Source organism: Oncorhynchus clarkii, chromosome 17, assembly GCF_045791955.1.
Source record: "Oncorhynchus clarkii lewisi isolate Uvic-CL-2024 chromosome 17, UVic_Ocla_1.0, whole genome shotgun sequence".
NCBI lineage: Eukaryota > Metazoa > Chordata > Actinopteri > Salmoniformes > Salmonidae > Oncorhynchus > Oncorhynchus clarkii.
In genome coordinates, this window is record NC_092163.1 from 15,764,866 (window position 1) to 15,786,375 (window position 21,510).

A 21,510-nucleotide genomic window follows, 5' to 3' on the forward strand; every position below is an offset into this window, starting at 1 on the left:
AAACCATTTTCTCACACTAACAGGAGCGATACCACAAATTAGCTGCAGTATTTACACACATGCAGTCCTCAAGTACACCACCAGAGGGTTCAGAGTATAACTAGAAATATTGCCTATGCTCCCCTCCCACTATATTTTGCAGTGGAAAGCGAGATGAAACCGGTTGGCCCCGACTGGTACAGGGTAGAGAGGAGGTGCTTGGTGCGACGTGGGGGGGAAATTGATGATCTCTCACTACGCAGGTTTGACTTTTCCCGACACCGACCAACATTGTCATTGACAGTAAAAATATGTGGATGGCAGCAACTGCATAGCTGTCTACGTTTTAAATCTAGTGAATTATATTTTACTAGCTAGTAGATGAATACACGTCGGTTGCTGTGAGCAGTCAAACGTTTTAGTACAAAGCCAGCCAACTACTTTTGCAAAGTCAGTACAGCTAACGTTGGCTAGCTTGCGTCATTTTGGTGAGACAGTTTGCTAGCTACCTAACGAGTAAAATTAGTATTTTCGCTAAACACAATTCTAGTATTACTCAAAGGTCCGCGCTTACTAAGTCGCTAGTTTTTGGTTCAGCTAACAGTTCGCTAGTTGGTGTAGTGACCGACTTACCGGCAAAATGTCTTTGAAATTAATAATCGATCCCTAGCGAACTTCAAAGCCAGGTAAGGTATGTTTGCGTGCCGTGTCCATCTCATTTGACCACTTTTTCAATAGCTAAAGAGGTAGCTAACTAGTGTGCTCAGTTTGAACTAATATATTCAGTTTGACCTGATGTCATTTTATAGTTCAGTAGCTGTAGCGAGTCTGGAAAACATTGCATCATTATGTTGACGTGCGTATGTAATTGGTATAGCTATTCACCCCCTCACTGTAGTTGGGGCTGTAAACAAACAGCGACAAGACGGCAAGAGAAGGGAAGGAGGCGCTCGAATCGCTCCTTCAGGATTCATCCACTGCATCATCAAAAATGGAGTTGGCACTGGTAAGTTAGTAACGTTAGCTACAAATGTATACATGAACACTGTAGTTCACAGGCGTCTGGCATCTTCGTCTTTGTTACTATACAAGCGAGCTAACCTGACAGAGTGATACTCAGTCTCAGAAGATTCAGTTTAATTAAAACTGCAGAAAACGCTCCACCATTTCCTGGTTGCTAAAAATCTAATAGTTCGCCTAATTTAAGTTTATATGACAAAAGTGTTGGGTATCGTTTTTTTTAAACCATATAAACCGCTGTGAAATATATTTTCCATTACCAAAAATATATCTTCAGATGTTTGTAGTTGGTGTACAAAAGTAAGACGCAAACAACAAAATTAAGAACAGGAAGCATAGAAATATGCACATAGAGCAGGTCTAATTAGTCTTTCAATGAGAATGACAGATCTATAACTCAATTTCTGTGAATTTGGTCTTCACCCAAAAGTTACATATTGCAGCTTTAAAATGTATGTCAAATAAAAACCAATGACTGCAGAGTTAAACCATACAACTCTCTGCACAAGGACTACTTCTACCAAATTCCACAAATGTTACTAAAACACATTTACTTGAACATTGCAGGTGCAATGTTTGGTAACAGAATGATGGCACAAACAGTTAGCTAAATTCGTTTTCTGCAAAGATTTGGTTTGAATACCTGCGGTCAAAAGCAGGATTTGACTATATTCAAATCAAATCAAATTTATTTATATAGCCCTTCGTACATCAGCTGATATCTCAAAGTGCTGTACAGAAACCCAGCCTAAAACCCCAAAGAGCAAGCAATGCAGGTGTAGAAGTAAGGAGTTGAAATCTTCCGAAGTGCATGGAGGTGAGGCCCAACACCGTTTAATGTTCTATAGGCAGCCCTTTATTGGTCATAGTTGTTTGTTGCCATGGCATTCTTTAGAAAAATAGGACTTTTTTTGTAATGATGAGAATAATGTGCTGTGGGCCTGAGCCTGTGACGTCGGGATAAAGGAGGCTGCCATAGACGGAGAAAGTTGTATTTTCTGTGCAAACATTGTACTATTCTACTACACTAATTTTACATTGGTTATGTCATCCTGGCCTGGGGAAGACCGTATAGTGCACACAGGCTGAAAGTCACACATTAATTTGCATAACCAGTCTCCCACCACCATCCAATTCTCAGTGACCCATATTTAGTGACACACACACAGAGACAGACTCTCTCTCTCTCTCTCTCTCTCTCTCTCTCTCTTTCTCTCTCTCCCACACACACACACAGTTTAAATCACAGACACTCTCTCACACACACAGTCTAAATCACACACAGAGACACAGCCACTGCATGACTCACATTTCATAGAGACAAAATTGGTCAGAAAGCGATTTAGAGGGGAGGGGAGAGAGCAGCGCAGTTCTGTTGTATATGTGTGTGTGTGCGAATCAACAAGCAATTGAGAGATAAACCAATTTAGAAGCCTGTGGGTGGGGGCGAGAAGAGGGGTAGCAGCAGCAAACCATTGTGTGTTAGATCGAGAAGCAAACCATTGTGTTTTAGATCGAGAGAGAGGGAAGTGAGAGATGGAGATGTCTTATTTTGTAATATGCTGTTCGTAGCAGCAGCACAGAGAGGGAGAGAGGTGAAAGAGGGAGACATGCAACAGAAACAGGATTCTCAAGGAGGCAAGCCCTCAAGCATCCTGGGAAAGGTAGGGAGGATAGCCAGTGTCGTGTGTGTGTTACTGTCAAGTGCCAATGTGGATGCGTTTTCATGCTATGCTGTTGTGCAGTTGCGTCTACATGCTTTTAAAAGTAATTGTTAATCACCATGATTACAGTATTTGAGACCCGGCATCATCCGCCTGTCAGCATCTATATGTCTTTGTTTGTATGTATGTTTGTGTGTCCATGTGTTTCAGATTGAGTGTTTAAAATTCACATGTACAGGGTTGCAGGTGTAGTTGGATGGTACAGTGAACATCTGCTGCAGGACTACGTGAAATAAAACAATAAATTGTTATAAAAAACAATAGAAATAGCACTATAAACATAACTGAAGCAGTGATGAATAAATACATGTCCATTGAGGCAGAATAAAGACTGTTGAGGAGGTGTGGGGACCAAGTGAAATAAAACAATATAAATAATAAGAAGAATATACATATTTACATCTGCAACAGTGATGAATGTCATTGGGGTGGGGAGGAAATGTCCATGGTGGAGTAGCCGGGGGGAGGGGGTAGTAGGATGCTGACGTGGTAGCTATTCAGCAGCCTGATGGTCTGGGTGTAGAAACTATTGGCCAGTCTTCCAGTTTTAGCCATGATGCTCCTGTACTGCCTGCATCTGAGTGATGGAAGCTGCGAGAACAGGCCGTGGCTACGGTGGCTGAGGTCAATGATGATCTTCTTGGCCTTCCTGCAACACCTGGTGTTGTAGATGTCCTGGAGGGCAGACAGTGTGCACCCAGTGGTGCGTTTGGCTGCGCGTATCACCCTCTGAAGTGCCTTACGGTCAGAGGCAGTGGAGTTGCCGTACCAGGCTGTGATGCAGCCCGACAGTATGCTCTCGATGGTGCTCCTGTAGAACACTGAGGGCCCTCTTAGAGAGGCCCAATTTCTTCAGCCTCCTGAAGTTGTTCTGCCGCCTTCACCACGGTGTCCGTGTGATTTGACCATTTTAGCTTTTCTAAGACATCTACACAGAGGAATTTGAAGTTCTTGACCGTCTCCACGCGGTCCTGTTGATGAGGATGGGGGCTGTCCGACCTGGTTCCTACGGAAGTCCACAATCAGCTCCTTTGTTTTGCTGACGTTGAGGGAGCGGTTGTTTACCAGGCACCATGCCGTCAGAGTGCCTACCTCCTCCCTGTAGGCCATCTCGTCGTTGTTGGTAACCAGGCCTACTACTGTTGTGTTGTCAGCAAACTTGAGGATGGAGTTGGAACTGTGTGAGGCCATACAGAGAATACAGGAGGGGCCTGAGGACGCACCCTTGTGGGTCCCCAGTGTTGAGAATCAGTGTCGAGCACGTAATGTTGCCTACTTTCACCACCTGGGGGTGGCCCGTCAGGAAGTCCAGGACCCAGTTGCATAGGCAGGAGTTCAGACCCAGGGTCGTGAGCTTTGTAATGAGTTTATAGGGCACTATGATATTGAAGGCTGAGCTGTAGTCGATGATCATCATCCTCGCATATACATTCCTTTTGTCCAGATGAGTAAGGGGAGTGTGCAGTGAAATGGTTTATGTATGTATGTACGTGCGCCTGTGTGTTGGTATTTATCAGTGTGTGTCCCATTTATCCCTGCGTCTCGAGCTATATTTAGTGTTTGTCTGTGTACATCTCCCCCTTCCATGTATGTCCATCAGACGTGTGAATAATGAGAACGCTCAGTCTCCATGTGATTCGCCATGACAGCTCCTCTGTTAGTGTGTTGACTGTCTGCACGCATCTCCATCACCACTGGTTGTGTGTCGACTGTCTGCACGCATCTCCATCACCACTGGTTGTGTTGTTATATCTGCGTGTACTTGTGCATACATCATGAACATGTTTCCGTACTGTGCGTAGCCTTTTAGGGCGTCGTTTGTGTTTTCACAAACGGATTGTGCGGTGTAAGCTGTATTGCCTTCCTACATGCCCGTGTACGTAGCATCAGTCACACATAAAACGACATGTGGACGTGTGCTTATCCCTCGTCCTCTTTTTTTCTCACCCTCTTCTCTCCTCCCATCTCGCTCTCGCTCCATGCCCCCCGCAGGCGCATCCAGCTCTCAAGGCCTTCATGTGTGGCTCCCTCAGCGGTACCTGCTCCACGCTGCTCTTCCAGCCTCTGGACCTGGTCAAGACGCGCCTGCAGACCCTGCAGAACACCATGAAGCCTGGGTATGTAGTGGAGCTCGGCAATACGGACAACAATCCACATCGCCATAAATGGACACATTTGTTGCGATTCAATTAGGCTAAATTATTTTGGGGGGAGGTGCACAGTTACTCTCCGTTTGCACCCTATTTACACTGTGTCAAAGAAATGGCCATAATATATTATCCTAAGTTATTTGGTTACCAGGTGATCCAGCGTTTAAAAGATGATGTAACACTGCGACAGGAAGAGACCTGTATTTTAAACCGTCTACAAAGCACCTGCAGCGCAGCTTCAGCTTCGATGTTGTGCAGTGTCAATGACATGTAGGGCTTCGCCGTCCTACTGGATCACATTTCAGTTGTTGCCAAATACTGCTCTGCACCCGTTTCAGCTCCGATGCTATTTTGCCATGACATTGTATTTCTTGTCCAGATTGTGAACCATCTTCTTTTGCGATGTGATACGTTATGTCATCTGTAATTTCATTCCATCGGTTAGTGTGTGTTGCATAGTAAGTTGTGTATGCAAACGATTCCTTGTTGCGTTGTTGTCCCTGGGCACTGCTCTTGTCATGACTAAGGCTGTTATAGTGACCATATTACCGCCACACCGGCAGTTATGAGTCATGGCCGCAGTCAAATTCCACATGACCGTTGAGTCTCGGTAACGAGGCTCCAAAACTGCGCTCTGATGCCGCTGATTGCCTACCAAACTTGCTAACTTCTGCTAATGTCCGGTACTCAGCCCTTCATTCTCCCTTTAAATCACTTTGTTCTTCTGAAATAGGCTACATTTTCTTCCTCATAATGTTTCTTTAGACCTGCCTAAAATATCCAATGGATTTATCGTAATGCTGTAAGCCAGTCGTTCTGCCCCTGAACAAGGCAGTTAACCCACAGTTCCTAGGCCGTCATTGTAAATAAGAATTTGTACTTAACGGACTTGCCTAGTTAAATAAAGGTTAAATAAAATAATATTAAATGGATTTATTTGACTGAAAATGTATATGTTCCAAAGGTCTGCATCAGTGGCTTGTAGGCTATGTGTGGTAGCCAGAAATGCTAAACACGTTTATGTCAGGCAGTTATTTGCATCACAGTCACCCGCTGACAACTTTTCATGACAGCCCTAGTCATGACACTTGTTGACCTCTGCCTAATTCTCCTTCGCCATGCGTTCGTCATGCTGTATTACCTGCCTGTGTTTCAAAGGGTGGAAACAGTTGTTGGTGTTACCTCGAGTGGTTGTTATAGTTGTGCGACAGTTCAAGCACATCGCCTCACTCTGCTCAATGTCACTAGGTTGAAAACCAGAATAGGCCCAAACAACCGACACAGCGTCCTTATTTGGTAGCAATTGTTCTTGGATTTCTGGGACGGCAGTTTGTTTGTCTCTGTTCATTTGACCCCGCTAATGAACAAGGCCACTCGCAACATCACTTGGGAGAACTGCCAACAGCAGGTGTTGGAAGCTTGGGATAGAACACGGCTCTGATTGGCTCAAATAAAACGGCCTAGATGAAAGTGTTGCGCTCCGGCAGCGTGATGCTTTCATATATGCATTCGCAAAATTTCCTCGGTATGATATGGGATGTCAGTGTCGGTAATTTTTGGTTTCTCGTCCCAGCTCTAGTCTTTAGGACACATACACAGAAAGAGCCGGAGACATACAGGCACACACACTCGCGCATGTATACTTGCATAAACACCGATACAAACACGCTGTGAGATACACAGTGCAGGGTAGAATCCCTCTTCAGTAGCTTTCAGACAGTTTGAATCCCCTCATTTGGCCCATACATGCTAATTGAACACACTTCCATGCTAACAACTCCTCACTAGAATTGACCACCGAAGACGTGTTGGGAACATATCTACAGGTGAATCTGTATTTTTAGACTTTCGCTTATTTTCAAGTATCTAGTCTCTAAGCTTAATGGGTGTGTGTGTGTGTGTGTAACCATTTATTTATCTCCTGTCTCAGAGCTCCTAAGGTGGGGATGATGACGGTGCTTATCCAGGTCATTCGGACAGAGAGCTTCCTGGGCCTGTGGAAGGGAGTGTCACCGGTGAGAGTCTAATCGAAGCGGTCTGGCTTCCCTGTTCATCTTGTGGTTTACTTTCCCTGTTTTAACACAGTCTGTGATCAAAGTCTGACTTACTGTATCACTTTGGTTAGTGAATCATTTTCTAAGAACCAGACCTTCTTAGTAGATCACGTCACTCTCCAAAAACGACGGAACTTTAAAAAAAAAAATTTTTACAACTGTTTTCTTTTGTGTGAACAATAGCAGAGATGCATAAAGATGGCGGCCCCGTGTACAGTTGATGTCAGAAGTTTACATACACTTAGGTTGTAGTCATTAGAACTCGTTTTTCAACCACTCCACAAATGTCTTGTTAACAAACTATAGTTTTGGCAAGTTGGTTAGGACAGATGTAATATTTTCAACAATTGTTTACAGACAGATTATTTCACTTATAATTCACTGTATCACAATTCCGGTGGGTCAGAGGTTTACATACACTAAGTTGACTGTGCCATTAAGCAGCTTGGAAAATTCCAGAAAATTATGTAATGGCTTTAGAAGCTTCTGATGGGCTAATTTACATAATTTGAATCAAATGGAGGTGTATATGTGCATGTATTTCAAGGCCTACCTTCAAACTCTGTGCCTCTTTGCTTAACATCATGGGAAAATCAAAAGAAATCAGCCAAGACCTCAGAAAACAAATTGTAGACCTCCACAAGTCTGGTTCGTCCTTGGGAGCAATTTCCAAATGCCTGAAGGTACCCCGTTCATCTGTACAAACAATAGTACGCAAGTATAAACACCATGGGACCACGCAGCTGTCATACTGCTCAGGAAGGAGACCCGTTCTGTCTCCTAGAGATGAGCATACTTTGGTGCGAAAAGTGCTAATCAATCCCAGAACAACAGCAAAGGACCTTGTGAAGATGCTGGAGGAAACAGGTACAAAAGTATCAATATCCACAGTAAAACAAGTCCTTTATCGACATAACCTGAAAGGCCGCTCAGCAAGGAAGAAGCCACTGCTCCAAAACCACCATAAAAAAGCCAGACTACGGTTTGCAACTGCACATGGGGACAAAGATCGTACTTTTTGGAGAAATGTCCTCTGGTCTGATGAAACAAAAATAGAACTGTTTGGCCATGACCATTGTTATGTTTGGAGGAAAAAAGGGGGAGGCTTGCAAGCCGAAGAACACCATCAAAACCGTGAAGCACGGGGGTGGCAGAATCATATTGTGGGGGTGCTTTGCTGCAGGAGGGACTGGTGCACTTCACAAAATAGATGGCATCATGAGGGAGGAAAATGAAGTGGATATATTGAAGCAACATCTCAAGTTAAAGCTTGGTCGCAAATGGGTCTTCCCATTTTATTGTGGGAAGCTTGTGGAAGGCTACCCGAAACCTTTGACCCAGGTTAAACAATTTCAAGGCAATGCTACCAAATACTAATTGAGTGTATGTAAACTTCTGACCCACTGGGAATGTGATGAAAGAAATAAAAGCTTAAATAAATCATTCTCTCTCCTATTATTCTAACATTTCACATTCTTAAAATCAAGTGGTGATCCTAACTGACCTAAGACGGAATTATTACTGCGATTAAATGTCAGGAATTGTGAGTTTTGGCTAAAGTGTATGTAAACTTCCGACTTCAACTGTACTTATCACAAATGCCTCGTTTGCGCATTTCCCCGAATTGTACATGGCTCTCCTTGACTCTTTTATCGTGTTCTCATTAGCACAATATACATGATAACAATTCTAGCTCCAAGACGGCAGCAATTTGAAAACCCCAAAAAGTTGATTGTGCTGATTTATTGTTGTTGAAACATGTCGCGCTCCGTCGTTTAAAAACTCAGTGGATGTCATGTCTGAGTTCCACCGTCTTTATCCACTTCACCATAGTTTCTACCTTAAAGAAGAATTCAGCTACAATCTAAATCTTGAACTTTCTATCTCGCCCTCCTCTCTCTCTCTCCCTCTCTCACCTCTCTCTCTGTCCTCGCACTCTCTCTCTCTGTCCTCGCACTCTCTCTCTGTCCTCGCACTCTCTCTCTCCTCTATCTCTGTCCTCATACTCTATCTCTCTCCAGTCTTTTGTGCGCTGTATCCCAGGCGTAGGGATCTACTTCTCTACCTTCTACTCACTGAAGCAGCACTACTTCCAGGAGGGCCGGGCCCCTAACGCTGGGGAGGCTGTGCTGCTGGGGGCCGGGGCCAGGGCCGTGGCTGGGGTCTGCATGCTGCCTGTCACCGTCATCAAGACACGCTTCGAGGTGAGAGCTTCTTCTCGGTGTTGTGAATGGGGATGGACTAAAATAAAAGATGGAAAGGGAAAGGAGCTGGGATTAAGGCATGGTTGAGTGGGCGAGAGGTTGTTGCAACTATATCAGGATGGAAAAATACTTTGAGGCAATGGTGTAGGATGGAGAGAAGGAGGTGGAGGGAGAGGAGCAAGGATGAGGTAAGGGTTGCTACAGCCATGTATGTTTAGGATTGATTAGGAGGAAGATAAGCATGAATGGATAGAAGAAGGGTTGGAAGGATATATGAATTAAGATGAGGAATGGTTCAGAATCAGAATGTGTGTGAGGAAAGGGAGAATGAAGTCAGGAAGTAAACAAAGGAGGAAGGGGAGGAGTTGGTGGTTCAGTAATAACATAGAACAAGCACTAGCAGATAGGCTGGGATATTTATGGTGTCTGGGCTGGAGCTGGAAGGTAGAATTAGAGAGAAGATTATGGTAGAATTAGCAGCCTGCCACCGCAGAGAGAGAAGGAGAAGATGAAGGGAAAAGAGAGGCGAGAGAGCGTGGAGAGAGAGAAGGTTATCTGATGAGAGCTGATTGCCTTGGGAATTAAACGCTTCTATCTGCATTTGAATAAATTCTGTTGTGTTGGTTTTATAAGGACTGGGCATCTAGCTGTGCGTAGAGGATATGTCACGACTACAAATGTTTAATGTAACTATGTCACCTGCTAGTTTCTTCATCTGTATGACTACGTGTCATCTGTTTATTAATGGGGCTCCGTTGGTTTCCAGAGGTGGTGGATATCTATCTGGTTTAGTGTTTAAATGTTGCTAGTAGTTGTGTGTAATGTTGTGTATTGAGTTAGTTTTCAATCAGTGGAGGCTGCTGAGGGGAGGACGGCTCATAATAATGGCCGGAATGGAGTGAATGGGAAGGTATCAAACAGATGAAAACCATGTGTTTGATACCATTCCATTGTCTCCATTCCGGTCATTACTATGAGCTGTCCTTCGCTGTATTCAGAGTTGGGGTCAATTCCATTTCAATTCAGTCAATTGAAATGGAACCGACCCCAACCCTCTTGGTAATCTGTAGGTATTCCAGAGTGGACGGTATAACTACGTGATCTACTGTGGTTGTAGTGTATAATGTGTTGTATTACTGTGTGTGTTGCGCAGAGCGGACGGTACAACTACGTGAGCGTCCTGGGAGCTCTGAAGAGCGTGTGTGAGACGGAGGGACCCAGGGCTCTGTTCTCCGGGCTGACGGCCACACTGCTCCGAGACGCCCCCTTCTCTGGCATCTATGTCATGTTCTACAGCCAGGCCAAGAGGTCCCTGCCACCGGGTAAGAGAAACACACTCTCTATGTGAGAGGAGGGGAAGAGGGCGAGTGAGAGACTACAAAATGTCACACCGACACACTGAATAGTCAAGTGTGTTACTTCAGCAGGATTTCTTTACATTGGCGTCTGTTAGTGTAAACAGCTATTAAACGCCATGTGGGGTATTGCTTGCATGTGAATTCCAAGTAATCCAGAATAATGACATGTTTATTTTACCTTTTTTAAATAGGCAAGTCAGTTAAGAACAAATTCTTATTTACAATGACGGCCAAGGAACAGTGGGTTAACTGCCTTGTTCAGGAGCAGAACGACCTTGACCTTTACCTTGTCAACTCGGGGATTCGATGTTGCAACCTTTCGGTTACTAGTCCAACACTCTAACCACTAGGTTACCTGACGCTGTATTTTCTGTTAGTGCCCGTGTAGGTCTGACCATTCTCTGTGCGGTCTCTTCTCTCAGAGGTGAGCTCGTCACCCTATGCCCCATTAGGGAACTTTGGCTGTGGGGTGATGGCCGGAGTCCTAGCCTCTGTGGTCACCCAGCCAGCTGACGTGGTCAAGACTCACATCCAGGTCAGCCCCGCCCACTGGACCACCAAGGACGCCATTTGCTACATCTATACGGTGAGGCCTGAATCTTAATGAAAATATACACTACATGATTCATTTCCTATGTGTAAGGTACCATTCTTGGTCTTCCAATTTTTCCTATTCTGAGGGTATTTTAATACATGAGATATCACTATGGAGCACTTCTTATTGAACGTAAATGTTCCTCCAAAAGCGACTGAACATCTCTTCTTGCGCACACTATTGTTTTTACCAACTGAACAGTGAACTCTTCTCTCTCCTTCAGGAGCATGGTCTGAGGGGTTTCTTCCGTGGGGCTGTGCCACGCTCTCTGAGGAGGACTCTGATGGCAGCCATGGCCTGGACCGTCTACGAACAGCTGATGGCCCGCATGGGACTCAAGTCCTGAGGAGAGGAGACAGGGAGGAACTGATAAAGGAGGAATATGGGGACTTGTTTTTATACAAAGCAGCAGTATGAAGTAGAAGAAAGAGAGGAGGATGAGAAGGGGTGAAGGAGGAGGGAGAGAGGAGGTGTAGGGACTGTTTATCACTGCAACTAGCTTGGGAAAGAAAGAAGTGGGTGTCTGTGGCATGGAAGAGTGTGTGTGTGTGTTTTACATGTTGTTTATGAGAATTGTGAATGTTTGATGTATGTCCTTACATTGTCAACCCTGACCTTAAATGACATCCCCTTTTTCTGAGAACTGAACTGATCCCTCTCTGACTGGGGAGACCATAGAGAACTATCTATTTCTATGGGGGAGACCATAGGGAGGTATTTAATATATTTCTATGGGGGAGACCCTCTCCGACTGGGGAGACCATAGAGAATGATCTATTTCTATGGGGGAGAACCTCAGACTGGGGAGACTATAGAGAATGATCTATTTCTATGGGGGAGAACCTCAGACTGGGGAGACTATAGAGAATGATCTATTTATATTGGGGAGACCCTCTCAGACTGGGGAGACCATAGAGAATGATCTATTTCTATGGGGGAGAACCTCAGCCTGGGGAGACTATAGAGAATGATCTAATTATATTTCTATGGGGGAGACCCTCTCAGATTGGGGAGACCATAGATAATGATATATTTCTATGGGGGAGAATCTCAGACTGGGGAGACCATAGATAATGATCTATTTATATTGGGGAGACCCTCTCAGACTGGGGAGACCATAGAGAATGATATAATTATATTGCTATGGGGGAGACTCTCTCAGACTGGGGAGACCATAGAGAATGATCTAATTATATTTCTATGAGGGAGACTCTCAGACTGGGGAGGCCATAGAGAATGATCTAATTATATTTCTATGGGACAGACCCTCAGACTATGACCACTGTGGTTTAGCTCTGAATACCACTCCAGTGACAGAGACTGTCGCCGACTGTCACCCACTACCACTGTCTATGACTATGAATGACTGGGACTAACACAGTTAGTGTCTCTAACACTCCCAAGACGAAACAGCAGCTTTGATTGAATTAGCTCAGCAAGAGGTTATCCGCTGGCTAAAAGTGTAGTGGACTGGACAAAGCTACCCAGTGCCATAACCACGCAACATATTTACAAATGACTGGCAGAATACATTATAACAGCACAGTGATTATTGTGACCTGTCGACTGACTGAAGGAAATACGATATTTATTGACTGACAAAAATATTTCTTACTAGCTTGGACAATCAAGACAATATTGCTGTGCATTGTAGCAAAAGACTAGGCTGATATTTTCTATACTGCAACTGCATAATTAGCTACTAGCAACTTGGCATTGGCATACTTCGCCATATTAAAATAGTGTACAGCAGGTGTTCTCTATACCCAATTCAACTGGGATCTCATTTCTAGTGCATTCCATTCTGGTTGCAGTGTTGTAGACCGGATGTGCTTTATCTAACCAGTAATGATAGTCAATCCCAGAGTCATAGATGGATAATTGGCTCTAGTCAATGCCATTGGAACCCAGACAATGCAACTCTGGCCCCCATTGTGCTGTAGCATTGTGAGACAATAGTCAACATCACGATCATGAACATGCAGCTTCAGCATCACTGTATTACATGGGCCAGATTCAGTAGTCACAAAAAGAAAGCAAACCGGAGGGACTAGCTTATCTTGTCCTAAATGACATGTAAAATGTTTTTGTTTTTCAATGCAAAACATTTTGCTACGGTGTGCACTAATGTACACTACCCAGCTAAATATAGGAATCCATATCAGTGATGCACAGCCATGGTCCTGGATGGTCTCTTATTAGTTTTGTAAATGAATAGGCCTATGTATTCAGCATTTTCAGTAGTTCATTTTTGGAAGCCCATACACGTGTATATTTTTTAACCCACAGTGTCCAGTGTGCCATGTCATGGGTATTATTTTTTGAACATGTCAGTTTTAAAGAGATGTGTTATATTTAAAAGTATTGTTACAGATTCAAAATATACACTAAGTGAGCGCTACTCAGTATTAGGAGGGTGTTCTTAATGTTTGGAATACTCAGTCTATAGAGCCTGAAGCTTTGAGGACCAGAGATGGCTGAGAGAAACTGATTTAAATCCAGTACCATCACTACAATCACTGTTTGCCAACTGTTTTTGTGTTTTACACACACAAATGAAAAGGACAAAACAGTTTATTAGGTACATCCATCTAGTACCGGGTCGAATCCCCTTTGCTTCCAGAACAACCTGAATTCTTTGGGGCGTGGAAACATTGCTCAATTGCTATCAAGGGACCTAAACGTGCGCCAGGAAAACTTTACCCACATCGTGACACCACCGCCACCAGCCTGGATGGGGCAATGGACTCCTGTTGTTTATGCCAAATCCTGACTCTGCCATCAGTATGAAGCAACAGGAACCTGGATTCGTCTGACCAGACAATGTTTTTCCACTCCTCAGTTGTCCAGTGTTGGAGATCACGTGTCCACTGGAAGCGCTTGTTTATAACTTATAGGACCGGACGCCGGTGTGGTTGTCTGTTGCAATAGGCCATCCTAGACTAGGATAGATGAGTTGCGCATCTCGAAATGCCGTTCCCCGCCATTATTTGCCTGTTTGTGGCCCTCCTGTTAGCTTGCACAATTCTTGCCATTCTCCTTCGACCTCTCATTAACAAGCTGTTTTCACCCACAGGACGGCCGCTTACTGGATGTTTTTTGTTTGTCGCACCATTCTCCGTAAACCCTAGACACTGTCGTGAGTGAAAAACCCAGGAGGCCGACCGTTTCCGAGATACTGGAACCGGCGCGCCTGGCAGCAACGATCATACCACACTCAAAGTTGCGTAGGTTACTCATTTTTCTCATTCTAACGTTCAATCGACTGGTAACTAAATGCGTTGATGCCTGTCTGCCTGCTTTTTATAGCAAGCCACGGCCACGTGACTCACTGTCTGTAGGAGCGAAACCATTTTTGTGAACGGACCTAATAAACTGGCCGCTGAGTAGTTTGAGTCATTGAGAGGGGAAACACTGAGTTAACCCTAGCTCAATGCCAGTCAGTGACTGCACTTTAGAATTCAACGCATATTTATTCATTCATTCAAGCCCCTTAGCAGCGGCTGGTAAAAGGACTGGGGTGATTGACATTTCTTGAGAATTGGTAGCTCTTCAGCCCTTGTCTGTGTGTTTGTGTTGTCGTTACACCAAGTTGTTTTTTGCCATAACATTCTTACCTTGGCGATTATCATCGCTATCACTATTGTCCTTGATATTGTGACTTTACACTGTATATTGTCTGTTATTATTGTCAATATTTTGTCTGTGTGTGTGAGTTTGCTCAGACCGATGCTGTGCCTGTTTTGTTTTTAAGTGAATAAAATTCCCCCCATTTTTGTATAATTCCTGGTGTTTATTTGATTCAATCTTTGCCTAGATTAACTTCAACATTGGTTCATCATGTTATCATCCTTTGTGAGTCTCTTTACCTTGAGCTGCTGTATTTTCAGGCTCAAACCTCAGTACCAGGGGTTACTACAACGCTGATCAAGGAGTTAACCAGATAAGGACTTTAAGAAGAAGTTAAGTTTTAATTTTTTATTAAAACAAGCATGAGATGGGCATGATCTAATTGATTAAACAAATGAACACACATCTAAGTTAAGCTTTTATAATGAACCAGAAGATCAATAGTTATTTCTGGTTGCTTATCAAAGTTAGCTGGCTAACTCATTGATCCTAATTTGTTGTATAGCCCGCTGGTCTCTCCAAAGCAACACCACATTGACATAACAGACAGTGACGGACTACAGCTCATGTCCTCAGAACACCGGGGCCCATGTGTCCTGAGGAAGAGACGGTCACTGCACAAGACAGCCCCACAGCTGACTTTCCCTGATGTGGAGAGGGGGGAAATAATCAGTGTGATCGACACATGCTGATATGCACAAGGACACAGTCACTAAGACTGAGGTCAGGATAACGTATTCTTAAATGACCTCTTTAGCAAGTATTCTCTAACAGCACAGATTCCTTGCATAGTAGGACAGATCTTCCTTGAAACACCAATCCACTGTATTTACTCTCACACTTACCATTGACCCTGTTAAAATAACCTGCATAACCATGAGAAATACATACACTCGTGAGTACTGTACCAATCCATAATGCAAACAGACTTGGCCGATATAAGCAGAGTAAGGTGGTTAACCAGTGACAGAGAGGGAAACTAAAAGACAGTGATGAGATATCAAACGAGTGAGGAGTTCACAGAGAAGTCTGGTCTTTCAATGGATTATCAGCCATTAGATATAGATAGATATGGTCTTGTATGACTCATTGCTTCCTGCATTTACACTTATCCAGAGTGACTGGTAGTTAGTGCATTCATCTTAAGAATGCTAGGTGGGACAACCACATATCACAGGCAGAGTAAGTATACTTTTTCTTGAGGTGAGGAAGGGGATTATTTTATATTCTTTGAAAGGGTAGGGCTTCAGGTGTTTTTGGAAGATGGGCAGGGACTCAGCTGTCCTAGCTTCAGGGGGAAGCTGGTTCCATCATTAGGGTGCCAGGACAGAGAAGAGCTTAGACTGGGCTGAGCGGGAGCTGCCCTCCTATAAGGGTGGGAGGGCCAAGAGACCAGAGGTGGCAGAACGGAGTACTTGGATTGGGATGTAGGGTTTGAGCATAGCCTGAATGTAGGGAGGGGCAGTTCCTCTTGATGCTCCGTAGGCAAGCACCATGGTCTTGCTCCGCCGCAAAATCCACTGGCTTCCAGTCGAAGCTCGCATCCACTGGAAGCCAGTCGAAGCTCGCATCCACTGGAAGCCAGTGGATTTTGCGGCGGAGCGGGAGAACTTGGGAAGGTTGAAAACCAGGCGGGCTGCAGTGTTCCTCTTCTCTCTCCTGACTATGTATTTCATCCCAGACAGGAACCGGCTGTAACTAATCACTTTCTTATGATGTGGCCTGAATTAATTTAATTTCAAAGCAGTGGATTTTATATTCCGTTTGAACAGTACCGAATTAGATAATGTTTTAATTGAAATGGCATCAAAATATTCAAAGATATAAGTACCTCAAAATGGCAACCTATAATTTTACTGACATAAACAGACTATAAAGCCGTTCAATCAATCATTACTATATGTGGTAAAGGCATGATCTCTTGGCAATAACTTTACTGTATTTAATTATACATTTAACAGAATTTGAAGTAACAACTGCTTCCATCACAATTTATGCCCGTTCTCATAGCACTTTAGTCTCAAATGATTTGACTACCATCTATCGACCTTTTTATGAATTGGTTCTACTACAATCATGGAGACGGAAATGGAAGATGATTGGTGGAATTTACAGTATATAAATACGTCACTTCCGTTTCTCTTTCTCTTTTACCGTGAGGTACAGAACTCCATACGGCGTTGTCTCGTGGTGAGATAACAATTTTATATTTTCTTGAGGTAAAAGTTGCGGAGATCAATATTAAAGCCTTGTTACGAACAACTAGGAAATTGTGTCTAAATGTTTCCCATATCCGTATAAATCCAACAGCTGTAAATAGCGAATTACATGTTAGACAGCTAGGCCAGAAGCCATGTAGCTACTACTAACCTTAGCACTAGTAGCTAGTTAGCCATGCGTGCTCGTGAAATCCATTGAAGATGTTGGATACTAATAACTGAGGTAGCCAACATCCATAAATTCAATTAGACTAGTTTCACGCATGTAAGGCTCTTTTGCAACATTGTATTTATTGATATTAATTGGTCAGTAATATTGCACTGAATTGGGGTTAGTGGACTAAACTTGCTGCTTACAACACTTTTTATTTAACCATTATTTAACAAGGCAAGCCGGTGAAGAACCAATTCTTATTTACAATGACGGCCTATCAGGGAACAGTGGGTTAACTGCCTTGTTCAGGTGCCGAACAACAGATTTGTACCTTGTTGGCTCAGGGATGAGATCCAGCAACCTTTCTGTTACTGGCCCAACCCTCTAACCACTGTTACCTGCCGCCCCTCTTCCCCACATGCTCATGTCGATCATCACTCAAGAGATCAGATGTCATTCATAAGGAACTGCAACAATATTTTTTATTTAATAATTGTACATTTTGTATTTAGAAACGGATGCTGTTGCAAGTGCCTGTAAAAGTACACTAAATAATTATAAGCATTGCAGCATTGACAGTTGTCCAGCACACAATTAAAGCCTGACACGGTCTGATGTCTGTGTTCAGGTGTCGGAAGTGTGCCAGAATGATCCGGCCGGGTTTTCGCTAACATCAGTAGGGCTACTGCCCCATGACTGGAGTTTGATAGTGACCTGAGCCACAATGACCCCTCAGTTCCAACTGCAACCATTCTCTGCTTCCCTACCTTTATGTAACATCTCACCTGTCTCTTTTTTTTCCTGCAGCTTTTCCACATAACTCGTAACTTAGGAAAAGTGGTCACGATGTCCGGAGGTCTGGATGTGCTGCAGATGAAGGAGGAGGATGTGCTCAAGTTCCTGGCAGCCGGGACCCACCTGGGAGGTACCAACATGGACTTCCAGATGGAGCACTACACATACAAGAGAAAGAGTGATGGTGAGTGGAGGAATATGAGAACCCTGGTTATTTGTCACTTTATGATCTGAAGACTTCCTGAACTCGCACATATTTTGACTGGAGGATGTGAATGCTTTTCTTCCAGCCCTGCATTATCATAGGTAATTCAACTATTTGTGGTCTTGACGTGATACACTGAAACAGGTGCAGGAACAATAGTCTGCACACAAGTTTATAGGATCAGAGTTGTTGATACCTCTTAAATACACATTCCCCTTCTAAAAGCACTTGCGTTGTCCGATCAGTGACTGGGTGAGTTGTCGTTGGAAGGGAATAGTAAAACCATCACTGTGGGTGAGATGGCAGTCTGAAACCGTAACTGACCCATCTCAATCAGTGATGGAACATCTCTTCCTAATATTGAATGTTTTTCTCTAGCTCAGACATTTATTCAGTAGATAATGAGCTTAATGTGGGTGAAACACCAGTCCTCAGTCAGTTTTAATGGGTACAGTCTTTTTCTTCATGGATTGTCCTGAGAAAGGCTAGGATGTGTATAGACATTATGGCTGTATGCGTGTCAGGTATCAACATGTAAATAATGTAACTGGTTGTCCCCTCAGGTGTGTACATCATCAACCTGAAGAAGACATGGGAGAAGCTGCTGCTGGCTGCCCGTGCCATCGTGGCCATTGAGAACCCAGCTGATGTCTGCGTCATCTCCTCCAGGAACACTGGACAGGTGAGACCCCCACTGCTAGCTCACCTGACATATTCGAGGGCCCGGAGTTTCTCCTGGGTTATGTTCAGGGGGTGCAAAATGGAAGTGAACGGTCTAAAGAGGAGAGGTACTATCTAAACTTGTCCAATAAGAAACTTGTTTTTATTTCCTGGTGTCCCCTAATGAACATTACTTTGGTCAGCTCAGTTGGCCTGATGTAATTGTGGGTGACTAGCTAAACGGCACACAATTAAAGCCTGGCACGGTCCGATGTCTGTGTTCAGGTGTCGGAAGTGTGCCAGAGTGATCCGGCCGGGTTTTCGCTAACATCAGTAGGGCTGCTGCCCAATGACTGGAGTTTGATAGTAACCTGAGCCACAACCAAAACATACTAAATTACTGCTAAGTTATATTCTTGGCTGGGTCACCTGCTTGTTAGCCAATCCACTAACTCCACTCTCCGTTCTCCTCCAACCAGAGGGCTGTGCTGAAGTTTGCATCCGCCACCGGCGCCACCACCTTCCACGGTCGTTTTACCCCCGGAACCTTCACCAATCAGATCCAGGCTGCTTTCCGTGAGCCCCGCCTCCTGATTGTGACAGACCCCCGTGCCGACCACCAGCCCCTGACTGAGGCCTCCTACGTCAACATCCCCACTATCGCCATGTGCAACACCGACTCTCCCCTCAGATACGTGGACATCGCCATCCCCTGCAACAACAAGGTACAGACAGGCCATAGACTACAGATGTATATTCTAGTGGTCTCACATTTATATATATATATATATATATATATATATATGAATGACTTTAACAGCCTATCATATCAGTTTTGTCCCCAATGGTGTTTCCTCAAAGTGAAAGAGTAGATGGGGACTTCCGCAGATATCCTGGTAGACTGATGAAAATATGCAGCACACAATTAAAGCCTGACACGGTCGCATGTCTGTGTTCAGGTGTCGGAAGTGTGCCAGAGTGATCTGGCCGGGTTTTCGCTAACATCAGTAGGGCTGCTGCCCCATGACTGGAGTTTGATAGTGACCTGAGCCACAACCATGAACCCTACTCGGTCTCTTCCTACCTAGGGAGTTTCCTTTGTACTTCCTCGTCAGTATTTGAAGATGCCCTCCCATGTAGTCATGTTTTTACTTGGTATCAGTTAATCCACTAACCAATTCTACTAGTTTAGACTGATCAATTCTGTTGACGGCCTTCGTGTCTCTGTATGACTGACTGTTGCCAGTGCACATAATCGTCATTGACTTACTATACAACCCTATGTCTAACTGACTGTTGTCTGATGTGTTCCAGGGCCACCACTCCGTTGGTCTGATGTGGTGGATGCTGTCCAGGGAGGTGCTGCGGATGAGGGGCACCATCTCCAGGGAACACCCCTGGGAGGTCATGCCTGATCTCTACTTCTACAGAGATCCAGAGGAGGTAACTGATATACTGGGACACTATGGTTCACACACTGTTTATACCAGGGGTTTTCAAATCTGATTGTGGAGAGCTGTGCGTTTGGGGTTTTTGTTCTAGCCCTGCACTAATTGTTTGATACAACTTAACTAATCATGGGCCTCTGTCTGGACCACGATTAATTGCATCAGATGTGTTGGTGCTGGACTAGAACAAAAGCCTGCTCACCATGTAGCTATTCAGGAATGGAGTTTGGAGACCTCGAATGCACATTCTCCTTCTAAAAGCACTTGCTTTGTCCGGTCAGTGACTGGGTGAGTTGTCGTTGGAAGGGAATAGTAAAACCATCACTGTGGGTGAGATGGCAGTCTGAAACAGTAACTGACCTATCTCAATCAGTGATGGAACAACTTGAAGCAAAATATGCTTCTGATGTGGTGTTGGAGTGTTGTATGCTTGCGCTAAGAATCTATATACCTGTGGTGCCTGCTTACCTGAGCCCTCACGCAAATTGTGACTGTCACATCCCTAACTTCTAACCTCTTCGGTCCCGATCCAGATTGAGAAGGAGGAGCAGGCCGCGGCCGAGAAGGCTGTTGGCAAGGAGGAGTTCCAGGGTGAGTGGACCGCCCCCACGGCCGACTTTGCCCAGCCCGAGGTGGCCGACTGGTCCGAGGGAGTGGCAGTGCCCTCTGTGCCCATCCAGCAGTTCCCTGCTGGCATTGAGGGTAAGAGCTTCACTGAGGGTAAGCAATGAATACACAGGAGTGGAGGCCACAAATGCAAAGGTGGATGGAGTAGCACATTTTGACAATCACAAAACAAAATGTCTACCGGAATACATTTGACTCAAACTTTGTTTAATTCTCCTTTTCAGCCGCTGCACCTTCCAAGGCCCCAGCTGCAGCTGAAGGCTTTGCTGGTAAGATCTACTGAAAGTAAATTAGTATTGCCCCTTTTTTGCCCATCTAGGACCTAAAATGTCCTATATGACTAACACAGGGGGGTAGAGTAGTTCTCTCATAAACCTGTAGTGAAGCCTCAAATCCTCACTGTGGATCCTGTCGGGAGAAACACAATTTCTCTTTCTCTTGACTGTGGAAATGTCTTGTACAATAAATGGTTTGATTTGGATTTTCTCACACATGATTGTATTCCTACAGAGGATTGGAGTGCCCAGCCCGCCACAGAGGATTGGTCCGCTGCCCCCACCGCCCAGGCTACCGAGTGGGGTGGTGCCTCCGCTGATTGGTCCTAAGTGGTGTCAATCAAGAGTAAAAAGCTGTGCTTTAAACAGTGACTGTCAATAAACTTGGCTTATTGTTTTTAAACTTGTCTATT

At 44.4% G+C, this 21,510-nt stretch overlaps 2 protein-coding genes and 2 non-coding genes across 9 annotated transcripts; all 4 read left to right on the forward strand.

Annotated features, from left to right (window-relative positions):
* The first annotated feature begins 178 nt into the window (after positions 1-178).
* LOC139370332 (mitochondrial glycine transporter B-like) lies at positions 179-14,864 on the forward strand. 4 transcript variants are annotated; one of them, XM_071109750.1, is made up of 8 exons: positions 179-665; positions 878-985; positions 4,716-4,840; positions 6,804-6,888; positions 8,949-9,131; positions 10,285-10,453; positions 10,912-11,075; positions 11,308-14,864. In XM_071109750.1, exons 2-8 carry the CDS (start codon positions 971-973, stop codon positions 11,428-11,430), a joined length of 864 nt encoding a protein of 287 aa, XP_070965851.1. In that variant the 5' UTR covers positions 179-665; positions 878-970; the 3' UTR covers positions 11,431-14,864. The 4 variants fall into 4 exon arrangements, with proteins under 4 accessions (XP_070965851.1, XP_070965853.1, XP_070965854.1 ...); XM_071109752.1 differs by having other exon boundaries at positions 212-670; XM_071109753.1 differs by having other exon boundaries at positions 276-665; positions 857-985.
* A 1,926-nt stretch (positions 14,865-16,790) lies between these two features.
* Positions 16,791-21,500, forward strand: LOC139370331 (small ribosomal subunit protein uS2). 3 transcript variants are annotated; one of them, XM_071109746.1, is made up of 8 exons: positions 16,791-16,904; positions 17,895-18,066; positions 18,651-18,769; positions 19,227-19,472; positions 20,062-20,190; positions 20,729-20,915; positions 21,047-21,091; positions 21,333-21,500. In XM_071109746.1, exons 1-8 carry the CDS (start codon positions 16,791-16,793, stop codon positions 21,425-21,427), a joined length of 1,107 nt encoding a protein of 368 aa, XP_070965847.1. In that variant the 3' UTR covers positions 21,428-21,500. The 3 variants fall into 3 exon arrangements, with proteins under 3 accessions (XP_070965847.1, XP_070965848.1, XP_070965849.1); XM_071109747.1 differs by having other exon boundaries at positions 16,860-16,933; XM_071109748.1 differs by having other exon boundaries at positions 16,861-16,904; positions 20,729-20,897.
* LOC139371727 (small nucleolar RNA SNORA62/SNORA6 family) lies at positions 18,988-19,131 on the forward strand. Its single transcript, XR_011627406.1, has one exon. It is a non-coding gene; the product is annotated as a small nucleolar RNA SNORA62/SNORA6 family (small nucleolar RNA).
* On the forward strand, positions 21,130-21,248 carry LOC139371746 (small nucleolar RNA SNORA26). Its single transcript, XR_011627424.1, has one exon. It is a non-coding gene; the product is annotated as a small nucleolar RNA SNORA26 (small nucleolar RNA).
* Positions 21,501-21,510: the final 10 nt, after the last annotated feature.

Excerpts from the sequence above, each read along its gene's own strand:
- LOC139370332 (XM_071109749.1), top strand. The coding sequence starts at position 2,559 with ATGCTGTTCGTAGCAGCAGCACAGAGAGGGAGAGAGGTGAAAGAGGGA. Across the intron at positions 2,664-4,715 it reads CCTCAAGCATCCTGGGAAAG|GCGCATCCAGCTCTCAAGGC; the intron begins GTAGGGAGGATA and ends TGCCCCCCGCAG. Across the intron at positions 4,841-6,803 it reads CAGAACACCATGAAGCCTGG|AGCTCCTAAGGTGGGGATGA; the intron begins GTATGTAGTGGA and ends CTCCTGTCTCAG.
- LOC139370331 (XM_071109746.1), top strand. The coding sequence starts at position 16,791 with ATGGAGACGGAAATGGAAGATGATTGGTGGAATTTACAGTATATAAAT. Across the intron at positions 16,905-17,894 it reads CCATACGGCGTTGTCTCGTG|CTTTTCCACATAACTCGTAA; the intron begins GTGAGATAACAA and ends TTTTTCCTGCAG. Across the intron at positions 18,067-18,650 it reads ATACAAGAGAAAGAGTGATG|GTGTGTACATCATCAACCTG; the intron begins GTGAGTGGAGGA and ends TTGTCCCCTCAG.